The 12,376-nt window shown below is 37.6% G+C and overlaps 2 protein-coding genes across 6 annotated transcripts; both read right to left on the bottom strand.

The window, feature by feature from the left end:
* Nucleotides 1-313: 313 nt before the first annotated feature.
* On the bottom strand, nucleotides 314-3,078 carry LOC104249936 (dehydration-responsive element-binding protein 2F). The gene is made up of 2 exons (XM_009806469.2): nucleotides 3,025-3,078; nucleotides 314-1,320 (listed from the first exon to the last, which is right to left on the bottom strand). Exon 2 carries the CDS (start codon nucleotides 1,224-1,226, stop codon nucleotides 363-365), a length of 864 nt encoding a protein of 287 aa, XP_009804771.1. The 5' UTR covers nucleotides 1,227-1,320; nucleotides 3,025-3,078; the 3' UTR covers nucleotides 314-362.
* A 908-nt stretch (nucleotides 3,079-3,986) lies between these two features.
* Nucleotides 3,987-9,396, bottom strand: LOC104249935 (uncharacterized). 5 transcript variants are annotated; one of them, XM_009806467.2, is made up of 8 exons: nucleotides 9,009-9,396; nucleotides 7,623-7,683; nucleotides 7,184-7,401; nucleotides 6,896-7,089; nucleotides 6,625-6,732; nucleotides 4,727-6,522; nucleotides 4,427-4,499; nucleotides 3,987-4,275 (listed from the first exon to the last, which is right to left on the bottom strand). In XM_009806467.2, exons 3-8 carry the CDS (start codon nucleotides 7,308-7,310, stop codon nucleotides 4,189-4,191), a joined length of 2,385 nt encoding a protein of 794 aa, XP_009804769.1. In that variant the 5' UTR covers nucleotides 7,311-7,401; nucleotides 7,623-7,683; nucleotides 9,009-9,396; the 3' UTR covers nucleotides 3,987-4,188. The 5 variants fall into 5 exon arrangements, with proteins under 5 accessions (XP_009804769.1, XP_070021379.1, XP_070021378.1 ...); XM_070165278.1 differs by having other exon boundaries at nucleotides 3,987-4,241; nucleotides 7,184-7,357; XM_070165277.1 differs by having other exon boundaries at nucleotides 3,987-4,241; nucleotides 9,009-9,395.
* Nucleotides 9,397-12,376: the final 2,980 nt, after the last annotated feature.

Raw genomic sequence — 12,376 nt, 5'->3', positions numbered from 1 at the left:
GGAGTGTGGCCCTTCCGCCGACCCTGCGTAAATACGAAACACTTTGCGCACCAAACTGTCCATAAGTAAGTGAATTTAATAACCTAGAAGTTCAATAAATAACTGTTTATAATCGATTAAATAACACTGATCATGTAAAAAAGTTTTTTATACTATCCATGTATATAATATAAAATCTTATAAAAATTACTGTCAAGGAGAGTTTTAGTAGGTATAATAATATTAGTGCAATATGTCTATACCTATTTCTACTAACATCAGACAATATCCTCTTAATCCATTATACATTAGTCTTCTCAATCCCATGCACCCATACAGAAAAGGAGATTTCCCTGGTGTCTGCAAAAATAACTCAATTTTTTTCAGAAGTTCCATATTGAAGAAGGAAACATAAGCTCATCATTCACATTATAAGCATCAATAAAGCTACTAGTCTCTTCTGCCTGATCATGATCATCTATCCCTGTTATTGCACCCAATGTATCCCAATTGTAACTTGCATCAGCAAAGAAATTAGCAACTGAACTGTCATCTTTCAATGAAACTTCTGACTCAGTGAAACAACTGATGCTATGATCATGACTTTTATCCGCCTTATCATCGTCTCTTTTCAGTATTCCAAGTTGTTGAAGAAATTCATTCAGATCAATCTGAGGCTTTTCTTGAACTACTGATTTATTTTGTGATGAAAATTCAACTTCCTTTTCCTTGACTTGTGGAATTGTCAAGTGGGGTTGTTTACTAAAGTTGTATATTTCATTCTTGGGATCACTGATTGATGAACTTGAAGACGATGCCTCTATTTTCTTGAGTTCTTGAAGTCTTTGGTGAATTACATGAACATTAGGTTGAGCACTTAAGTTGAGCAAACCAGTAGTACAATTAGGGAATGATGAAACAAAGTTGGTTGAGGAAAACCATTTGAACTTTTGTGATTTGTTTAATGGATTGAAATTAGCTCTCATGTGTGGTAAATTAAGGTAAGCATCAGGACCATATAATCTCCGAGCTGCTTCATCATAAGCCATAGCAGCTTCTTCAGCTGTTGCAAAAGATCCTAACCAGAGTCTAGTTCTCTTCTTAGGCTCTCTGATTTCTGCTACCCATTTTCCCCATGTTCTTTGTCGAACGCCTCGGTATTCGCATAATGCATTTTGTGGGCCCCCTTTTCCTCTTGCTGGGCCCTTCTTCCATGGTTTTAGTGGATTTCTTTTGTAGTTGTCCATGTCAGGATGCAAAGCGCAACTGACGTCTGTGTGATTACTTTCTGCCAACCAAAAGCCCACTTAGTGTGCTAGACTCTGGATTATCCGTGCCGTACTGGAAGGCCAATGTCAAGATCACGACTTCTATTAGTAAGAGTGACAATTACAAGAAAGCTAGCATGGTGTCATGGGGAAGAGTCACCAATAAAGAGAGAGGCAGCTTAGTGAAGAGAAGTGAAGAGTGTATTTTTGCTTAGTGTTGAGTGTGAGGAGAGAGTGAAAGGCGCGGGGGATATGTATAGGTAGAATTTGTAGTTTGATTTAAATGTTTTCACGTTTGTAGAAAGTCTTATAAGAGCTCATGTGACCGTTGGTCTAATAGTGTACGCTGAATATAATGTCAAGTCACATTATTCTTAGTTCTAAATGCTTCCATTGTTTAATTTATTTTCCCTTTCCATTCTTTTATTTGTAGCTGCTGCTGCTGCTACTACTCTACTGCTGCTTTGTTTCTTCAATTTTTCTAACATTATATGGAGCTAGCAACATATGATGTATAAGCCAGTGGTTTGTGTAATGCACCATATGCATGCATGCATTTATTAGAAGATGAAATCAAGATTTGCATATACACTTTTATAGGCTCTCTTGGTATTGAGTTAAGAGGCGGAGCTAGAATTTTAAGTTTATCAGTCAATTTTTTTAGTCATCTTAAGTTATTGGGTTCTAAATTAATAATTTATACATAATCAATGAATTTTAGACAAATACAAAGTTTGGACCAAAGTCATTGAGTTAGGCCGAACCCGTAAGTTGTACTCTAGCTCCGCCCCATTGAGACCATGTAAGCTAAGAGTTCACGTGAAATCAGTAGCTTCTATCCAAACTCTATAAATAGTTGACCCTGAACTCAATTATATTATTTTATTAACTTGAGGTCCCTGCAACAACTTATAAACTTGAAATTCTGGATCCGCCTCTGCAACTAGTATATATGATCTTTTAAACTAAGATTAGCACATGGAATTGAAGACATGAAAACAAATTGCTTTGAATGCAGAATGACACCTCACTTCCTTGGATTCTCTATTAATGGTCTACTCTCATATAGTCACAGACATTCACAGATCGAAGATGTAGAAGAAGAAGAAAGACTAGCCAGTGATCGAGTCACTAAGCAATTAAGAAAAGCACCTCACAAAATTTTTTGACAATCACGAGCCCTCTAATTCACATGTTTTCCTGACATAAAGGCCTGATTCTCGAGACTTTTTGTCTTCATCTTTATCCCATGCAATGCATACGTACACAACTTGATAGTGTGTATACTGCTGGGAATTGAAACACACTGTGAAAATCCAACTCTACCAATTGTGCAGGCAGCTGCAAAGAGGGTTGGACTTTGGGACGGGGCGGAGTTGCACGATACTAAAGGGGTTCAATTGAATTTCTTTCGTCGATAATGCAAGTTATTTTGTTTTACATATATAAATTTGAATCTACTTAATATAAGGACGCTTCTAATATAGTGGCAAAAAATAGCTCAAAAATTATTTTAGGTAGATTTGAGGTTTGAATCTTTGGCGTGCTATTCTTGTTTTTTCTTTTTGTCAGGATTCATGGCTGGTTCGGAGAGGAAGGAGGACTCTCGTACATTTTTTAATCTTTATTAAAAAAATTTGGCTTTTGCCACTGTTCTCATAGAGAAGGAAAGGGCAAGGAATTGATCTGATCCAGTAAATGGACGACAAGCTGACAACGGTAGACAGAAAAAGAACTAGTTGAAGTAGAATAGTAGTAACATGTAGTAGTAGTTTACCTGTGAGAGTAATAAAAGGAGAAACACGGGCTTATGTTCCCCTTTGCATTCTCGGCATTTCATGACAGTGTGAGACTGCTATTCGTCATCACCATGTAGTAGATACGTGTAAAAGAAACTGCAGATGATATATAAGAATACGACAAATATAGACTTACAAATTCGACTTGGTTGTGCTGACAATTCTGTTAAATTAAAAGTCTTTATTAGATATGACAAGGGCACCTCTAGGATACAATTGTGTTATTCTTTTTCACTGTATTTATTCTTTCTGGTCTTCTGCCTTTGAATTGAACTTATAACTAACTTCTTATAGTAATTATCGCGTTCAAACTTCATGGTAACCGTGACTCTGTTTTTAATTTCACTACACATGATCGCTACTAGTTGAGTTCTTAATCGGTCAATGTCCATATTCGTAATTCAAAGAAATTAAGTGAATATTTAATTTCATAGAATAGTGGTATACAGACCAGTTAAAATATTGTTGAACTTGCTAAACAAGGTTGTAATAACAGCTACAGAAATTTACGAGCACAATGTTTAAGTATTTTTTCGGAAGCATTATTGATGTCAAAAACAAAGTGTTGTGATTACATCCAAAGAGAGAGCAAAACAACAGAAAAGACCCTAGCTATCGATACAAAAGATACAAATGAACCGTAACAGGGTTTTACAGTCATCTATCCGTCCAATTTACACCAAAAAGGATTACAACAATTGAACAACGAGCTATTCTTAGCCCCCAACACAGATACTATTGAGTGTCTCTTACTTTCACCCCTTCAGCTTAGCATCATATTCATATAAAGAGAAAATCATTTTGGCTTCATCTAAAGAAACTCAACAAGCATCAAAGTCTAAGCTTAAATCTGCCCCCCCCCCCCTTCCACTCAAGGTAGATAATGAGGTTAATTAGCAAGCATTGTTGTGGCATGGCTGTAGCTAAGCAATAACAGAGCTATGAAAAACGTCCGCTGTTCAATATAAGTAGCCGAAAATATTAGACAACTGTACACATATACAGAGTCCATTTAAGAAAGAAACCTTTACGTTGCTCTCTCCTTTGCTCTGCTCATGTTCCTCCACTTATCTTTAAGGTCCCCAGTGGTCCGACCTTTCAGGAAAACATCACATCCAAATTCCAAAATCTGCTTCCATCTATCAGGAAAATGTGAGAATCGTTGTACTCCCTCCTGCAGCAGCAATGGCAAAGACTAGTACCAGAAGATAGCCAAGGGCAAAGTATGACTACACAGAGAGAGAGAGAGAGGGTGGGGGTGGGGGGTGAATCCCCCTTATATTAGAAAATAACTGGGGTGCCTTCTTACCAGTTTTTCAACGAGAAAACTAGCATGAGCAGAAAACAAGCAAAATTTAGACAGAAAGAAGATGCGTCTACCTTTAACGTTTCCTCCTCTATCTTTGTCCATTGGACCTTCCTCCTCCTCAATTGAGGTGTTATGGGAAAGGTACTGCAAATAAAAATGAACAGCAAAAAATCAGAGATAGAAGTTATAACCAAAACACAATCAACTGCCTGATAATAATGATTAACAAAATGCTTTGATTCAATGCAAAAAGAGATAGGAAAACCAAAAATGCAGAAACTGGAAAATATACGTAAAATGCATGGCACATTTGAAAGAAAGCGTGGAGTGACCATATGATTTGCATTCTTTGGGAAGTGCATCAGACTTACTGCTTCTTCTCTGGATTCCTAAATTGTACACGATATCTGGAACCAATATCATCTTCTTCAGAATTTTCTTCTATAGAAGAACTTCCTTGACACACAGGTTCATGAGAAACAGGTGGTTGAGGTGGATACATCTGCATGAGTTCAGCATTCGTAGAATTTATATTAACAGGACCACTTCCCGCTTCATCAGCCTTCTTCAAAGAATTCTTGTTTCCATTCCCATTATGACACAACTCTTCTTCCTCTCTGGACTGATTCTGCTTAGATCTATGACATCCAAGTTCTGATCCTTCAGGTTGTTGACCAGCTACCAAGCATTGTTCAGGTGCAGAAGCCTCTGGTTGAGGTGAACCCGTCTGCATGATTTGAACTCCAACGGAATTCCTGTCGACTGGAGCACTTCCTGCTTCTGTAACCTCATTCAAGGAACTCCTCCCATTCTCATTGTGGCATAATTGCTCATTCTTATCCTCTCGAGATTGATGCGGCTTCATTCCTTGTGATTTAGGTAGCAACTTCTTTGATTGTTGTCCAGCTCCCAAGCCAATAAATGCAGCCAAATGTTTCCTAGCAAGTGAGACCTTCTTCTTACCGTCCAGGTATTCAGAAATTGCTCGAGAATATGCACAAAAGGGGCAGTAGAAGTTCCCTTTGTAATCAAAGTTGGGTACAGAACCCAAGCAACTTTCATGAAGCATTAATGGGCAGGTGTCAGAACTACAGACAAATAATTTCCCCCCTACATTACACTTCACACAAAGATTAAGCTCATTACAATCAGCAGCTGCCAAAAAATCTTCACCCTGAGCATATTGCGAGCTCAAGAAATCATTCTTCCGTGAAGCAAGAGCAGTGCTCTCATCGTGATACTCATCAGTATCATTAGAGAACTCAAATTCATGACTTTGCTCAATATTCTCTTTGGCTACTTTTGAAGGCTCACCATGTTGCAAATCTTGTGGAAGATTAAACTCCAGGTCATGTTTGGATCCATGAGTGCGAGAATCTTGTTGCATCACCACCTGGCATGAGCCAGAGCCACTGGATGTTCCAAGTTCAGTACAACCATTGCTGCTACGTCCAATATTTTGGAACTTGTTGTCTGTGCTCATTCTTTGAGGCAAGAACTCATTGTGATTAGAGTCACTTCCATGTAAACCACTTCTTGATGCAGCATGCTCAGCACAACCATCGTTCAGGCCTCCATTTGCTTCGAAGGCCCCAACTTGAGCTTCATCTTTCGAGTTCCCATTTTGAACAATAGGTTGACTTCCTCCAGATGATTCTGCTGGGAATGCATCTCTCCCAGACAATAGCAAATCAGGAACTGTGTTTCGAATGGGACTAAAGACAAACTGCTTCAACTTCTTGGCAGCCTTAGCACAAGGATCAGAACTGTTCTCTGATATGGCTTCAGTTTCATTGACTTCTACTTCATGAGCAGTGGAGGCATCGATACTCCGCTTAGCACGCACCAGAGCTCTTCCAAGCTGACTTTTTGTCTTGCCATTTTTATCGGTAAGGTCAGCGTACATACTACCCTTCCCAGACCCCACACTGTGGGAATATACTGGGTATGTTGTATTTTTATCGGCCTGGGTAAAAGCATCCGAGTTCCTAGTTGGTGCAACATGTTGGGTATTTGTGCCTCCTACTTCATGTCCCTGCTTAAAGCCATCAGAATCAACAGCATCAACAGGATCACTATCTCTGGAGTGATTCCCGAACTCCAATCGACTTCTTTCTTTCAAGGATCCAGAAAGAGGACTGGTAGAATCTACAATGTTATCTTTAAGCTGTTTATCAACAGAAAATAAAGTAAATTCCAGATAATAAGACAGAGAATTTTCAATATGTTCCAACTTCTCAAATTCAAAACATTATTAAAACTAGCTTACTTGTTTCAAAAGACACTTCGGCAGGAGAGATCTCTTTTTCATAATGAATGACCGAACATCCCATTTCAACATCTCAGGCGCTGCTGTTTTTATATCTGATGCAGAAATCTAGTAATATTTACATGCAAATACACAACTAAGCATGTGTAAATCAGGAGAACTTAAAACGCTTAAGGAGACCATTTCCCTTGTAAATGGGTCCCTTGCTTAGATCTTTCAAATAACTGAATCAATAGTCCACCATAGATAAGTAAAAGACAGAATTCATTACCTCCAACAATATTCGGTGAAGGACATCTTCACAGCTCTTTGATGGATCAAGTTCAATTTCGGCACCTGGAACTGAAGCAACATTATTTGCATTCGGGTTTCTTTGGACAAATAAGCTCTCTAAAACTCTCAAGGAAACCATTTCCTTAGCATTTCTCCCCAGATCGGAAATGTCAGGAGTCCTCTTAACCAAATCTGTTATGCATGAACTATTAGTGTCAAAAAATTCTGATGCCCACAATTTAACAACGGCTTCCACAAAATAAAGCAATTGTAAATTCACACATACTGATGAGTAAAGATGTATCTATTTCATTGAAGCTTGCTAGTGCTTCAATCACCCAAATCCAGGGTAGAGATGATGTACAGGAACGTTTGGTAGCCATGAAAGACTGTTGCAGTGCTTCAGAGACCATAAATTCGCTACATCAATTCCCAGCTACCTCATACTTTGCTCATGAAGCTGTTTGACATGAGATAGAGGATGACAGTGCGATGAGTTCATAACTGACAAAAGTAACAATTATATTAGATGCTCGCACCCATTAACTTAATATCCAAATGACATCCATTCGTAATTTTTTTCAAATGGATAATAATAAAACTTAATCTAAAGGCCTCAAACAAGGCCAAAATACATGGGGGCTTCGTTGAGGAAAGGCAAACATAACAGGTAAACTTAATCAAAGAATTCCTTGAGCAAGCGAAAATAGGATATAAACACTTACTCTTGATTTCTTTAGACTTTAGATGCCAGCTCCCCCAACAAAGCCTATTCAAAATCTGAAACTGGTAACATAAAATTGTGTAAGTCAGTGAGTATTTACTAGAAAACTCAAACCTAACAATTCGAGCTGGCCAATAGGTTAAAATCAAAGCAATGATACAATACATAATTCTACAACTTCTTGGGTCGAAGATTTCCTCCTCGTCCTACCGGTGCTACTTTTTCAATAGCTTCCTTTCACTCGATAAATAGTAAATACTCACCTCTATAAGTTGCATCAACCTTGTAATCAGTGAATTATGAGCTTTAGGGAAAGAAAGAAAGAAGCATTAGAAAATGACATTATGTTGATTAAATCATACTTCTCCACTAGTCCTTTCTTCTCAAAACTGAAGTTCGTGCTTTAATTTAGTATGACCACTGAAAATCAGAACTGGATACATCTTTTTAATATTAAATCAAGGAATATTATTAGGGTAGATGTAGAAATAAATTGTGACTGTCTCTAACATACTAGTCGTAGCACTAGATACTAGATAGAAATGCCGGTCACCCCTCACCATAGCATAAGATCCTACTCTGCTTGTCTAAGTCAAGCCAGATTGCAATGGATTATCCATTATAGTTATATGCAAAAAACATTCAAGTACATATTGAACAAAGAAAAAGATAACATTCAAACGGAAAAAAGTTCAAAATAATATGTTCTCAAGCACCCAAGGTAGTGGCCTGGTCAGTGAAGTGGGAGGAAAACCATGAGGTCATGGGTTCAAATCCTAGCTGAAGCGAAAAATACTAGGTGATATCTTCCCACTTGACCAAGCCTCGATGGGCAGAGTTACTCGGTACCTATACTGGTGGGAGATAGCAGGTATCGGGTGGAATAGTCGAGGTACATGCAAGTTGAACCGGAAGCTACCGTCATAAAAAGTTCTCAAACCCCTCTCGGGAAGGCAAAAATTAATTGGGACAACAAAAGAAAGGAACATGAGTATATGAACATTTAGCTTGGAAGAGTATGAAAGTAAATAAAGCTGGATCATTTCATGTTTAGCAATATAAATAACATAAGAACTCAGATAGAAATAGTAAGACACATCTCAGTTGTCGCTACACAAAATCCATACCATAAGCTGCTTCTGTAAAACGCTGAAGAACTAATTACTTAAATGCTTTACTGTTTCAATTTCAAAATGTATACGCACATGCAGACAGATACACGCAGAGATATTCTGGAAAAATTAATTTGAAATGAATTTAACGATAGCCTAATATAAAAATTGAAGCTACTCAAGTTCATTTCCCCAGTTTGTCAATTGATTCAAATTGCAATAGTATAAAATTGAAATACAAATAGAAAGAACAAAAGATTAGATTTTTTCACAACCTTCAGTTTCAATTAGTGTCTCTGTGCCGCGAGAGGGGCAAAATCGGATGCTCACTTTGTTCCAAAGTTGCAGTGCTCCCATTCAAGCGTTCAAATCTTTCCAAATTACCGAAGCAGGAAAATAAAAACGAGAAGGAAAAGTATTAAACTGAAAAAAGAAAAAAGAAACATTTGGGAGAGAAGTGGGCTTCGGGTCGTTGGGTCGGATCCTCGTTCCCAAGTTTCAAAGGGGTAATAACCGATCGGCTACGGCAACCAGTTGATTGCATTCATAAATTAAATTTTAAAATTAAAAGAAAAAAAATAGTCCCTAATGTATTGGGCAAAATGCATTTTGGCCATTAATGTATGACACTGAACATAAGCTATCCTTCATGTTTGTAAAAAAGGGAAATTTTTGGTCCTAAGCTAATTTTTTCTATTATATAGAAATGAGAAGTTGGTCGACCAAATGTATACTTGCCATTATACTCTGTTATTTTTTTTTCTTATTTTATACATACATATCTACACTATTCTAAAACTGTCATTTTCATTTCCAACACCCTAGAATTTTCCGTCACTTTCATCCCTTTGCTCCCACTCACTTTCATCTCCTTTACTCCCCTTTAACAACATAATTTTGAAAGATTTCTGTAAGTTTGATACATCTACTCAACTAGGTTGATAAATTTTTCCCTTCTCCTTTCCATCTCTTTTCAAATTTTCCAATTTCATACTAAAAATCTTCGTAGGTGTTGTTATTGTTTATTTAAACTTTTTCCAAGAACTACTTTATCAGCTTTTCCATCTACTTTGATGTTATTTCTCCCACTTATTTTGTCACAATTCAAAAACCACTGGTCGTGATGTCACCTAACTTGACCTGCTATGTAAGCCAATTAACCAAAAGAAACAAGCCAAATAACTTATAGAAAAAGGAAGTTAGAATTTATTTGAACTTTTACAAATTTACCCAAAAACTGGTAGTACAAGTCATGAGCTCCTAAGATTTGAAATTTTAAAACTGATACAAATAAATACACGTTCTGTTTGGAGGTTACATAAACAGATTAACAATAATCTAAACTACCAAGGACAAGTGGCAGCTATATCCAAACACACGAACATCTTCTAAATCAGCACCCGACATCAGCAGCAGCTCCGCTCCAAAATCTGCACGGGACGTGCAGAAGTGCAGTATCAGTACAACCTACCCCATGTACTGGTAAATATTTTGTCTAACCTCGTCGAAGTAGTGATGGAGTTTTGAGTTAAAAGATGCTTATTATTATAACTTGTACATTAGTTTAACAGTAAAAGCAGTTCAAAGCATAACAGATAAGAATATCACATACAACTCGGCGAAACAATCCACAATTACAAAAAGGAACCATAGTAGAAGATGTACGATATTTCCTGGTACGAGAAGTATATCCAAAATATCAAGTCACGTGGCACGGTAACACCCTTCGTGCTTCTATCTCATCCTCACCATGTATAAATAAGTTTTATGTAACAATTCAACTAGCACGGCAATACCCTTCGTGCGTTCAACTCATTCTTCCAAATAAACGTACAATAGAACCAACCATATGACAGAAACAAAATAACATAAATTACAAAGTAGAGAATACGCAAGTAACAACAGTGGACAAGGATATACGTGTGGGCAACAAATAAAGAACTAAACGGAGGGCACATGAGTAATAACAACAACTGGAAAGCAAGGAATATCAACTTCAATTGACTAGCATATTGGAGGCCTAAGTACAATTATAACAATTAAGACGGACTCACATGATCTTCGCAAGTTAACAAGTAAGGGCATGAATGACTAGCATGGTGAAAGACTTAGACTAAAGCGCAATAGAATAGATATAACATGAGTATAATTATAAAAGCAGGAAGTAGACACGACATTCGCAAGTTAAGCTATGATTTTCATTCAATTTCTAAAAAGTTAACAAAAGTCAAACCCCGGGCCCGCTCGGTCAAAACCCGGGTCCAAAGGTAGGTCTTGACTAACCATAGCCCCACGAGTCCAAATATGTATTTTGTTTTCAAATCCGAATCTTATTCGACTCTTAAATCTCAAATTTTTATTTTTCAAAACTTAGACAAAATCTCCAAATTTTTCCATAGTTTTCCCATGAATTTGATGCTAAATCTTGTATAAAATCATAAAATTTAATTGAAAATTGATTAAAGATACTTACCCAATGATTTGGCATGAAAATCTCCTCTCAAAATCGCCTCACCTCGAAGCTAGGGTTCAAAAATATGAAGAATGAAGCAAAAGCCGGGAATTCTCAACACTTAACAGGCTACAGATGTCGCATTTGAGATAGGGGGTTCGCAAATGCGGGAAAACTATCGCAATTGTGAACATGACAGATTCCTGCTAAGGTCAAATTTGCGACAAAATCATCGCAAATACGAAGGAAGGAGTTTCGCAAATGTGGCGGAGTCCTTCGCAAATGCGAACTCTGCCCAGCAGCCCAGACTTCACAAATGCGATGGCTGCTTCGCAATTGCGGCTATCGCATTTGCGACCAATACATCGCAAATGCGATGATACCAGTACCAACTATCAAAAACTATGAATAATCATTTCGAAACCAATCCAAAACTCACCCCGAGCCCTCGGGGCTCCAAACCAAATATACACACAAGTCTAAAAACATAACACGAACTCGCTCGTGCGCTCAAATCATCAAAATAACTTCTAAAACCAGGAATCGGATGCCAAAATGCATGAAAATCAAACTTAAACTTCAAGAACTTCTAGAATCACAACCGAGCATCCGAACCCTACCAAATCAACTCCGAATAGCGCCAAACTTTGCAGACAAGTTCCATATGACAAGACGAACCTACTCAGAGCTTCAAATCACACATGGCAACCTCGAAACGATGAATCACACCTTAAGTCGAAATCAATGAACTTTTAATCTTCAACTTCCACAATCGATGCCAAAACCTATCAAATCACCTCCGATTGACCTCAAAATTCGCACACAAGTCACATTTGACATTATGGACCTATTAAAACTTCCGAAATCAGAATCCGATCCCAATATCAAAAAGTCCACTCCCGGTCAAACTTCCCAAAAATCCAACTTTCGCCATTGCGAGTCAAATTCAACTACAAACCTTCAAATCACAATCCGGACATGCTCCTAAGTCCAAAATACCCAACGAAGCTAACGGAACTGACGAAACTCCATTCCGAGGTCAAATGCTAAAAAGTCAAACTTGATCAACTCTTCCAACTTAGAACTTAAATCTTGAAGTTCATTCTTCCAAATTGCTTTCGGATAATTTGAAAACCAATACCGACGATTTATGCAAGTCATAATACATCATGTGGAGATACTCGAGCCCTT

The sequence above is a fragment of the Nicotiana sylvestris genome, chromosome 12, assembly GCF_000393655.2.
Source record: "Nicotiana sylvestris chromosome 12, ASM39365v2, whole genome shotgun sequence".
NCBI classification, from domain to species: Eukaryota; Viridiplantae; Streptophyta; class Magnoliopsida; order Solanales; family Solanaceae; genus Nicotiana; species Nicotiana sylvestris.
This window is presented reverse-complemented; position numbering and strand designations above follow the sequence as displayed.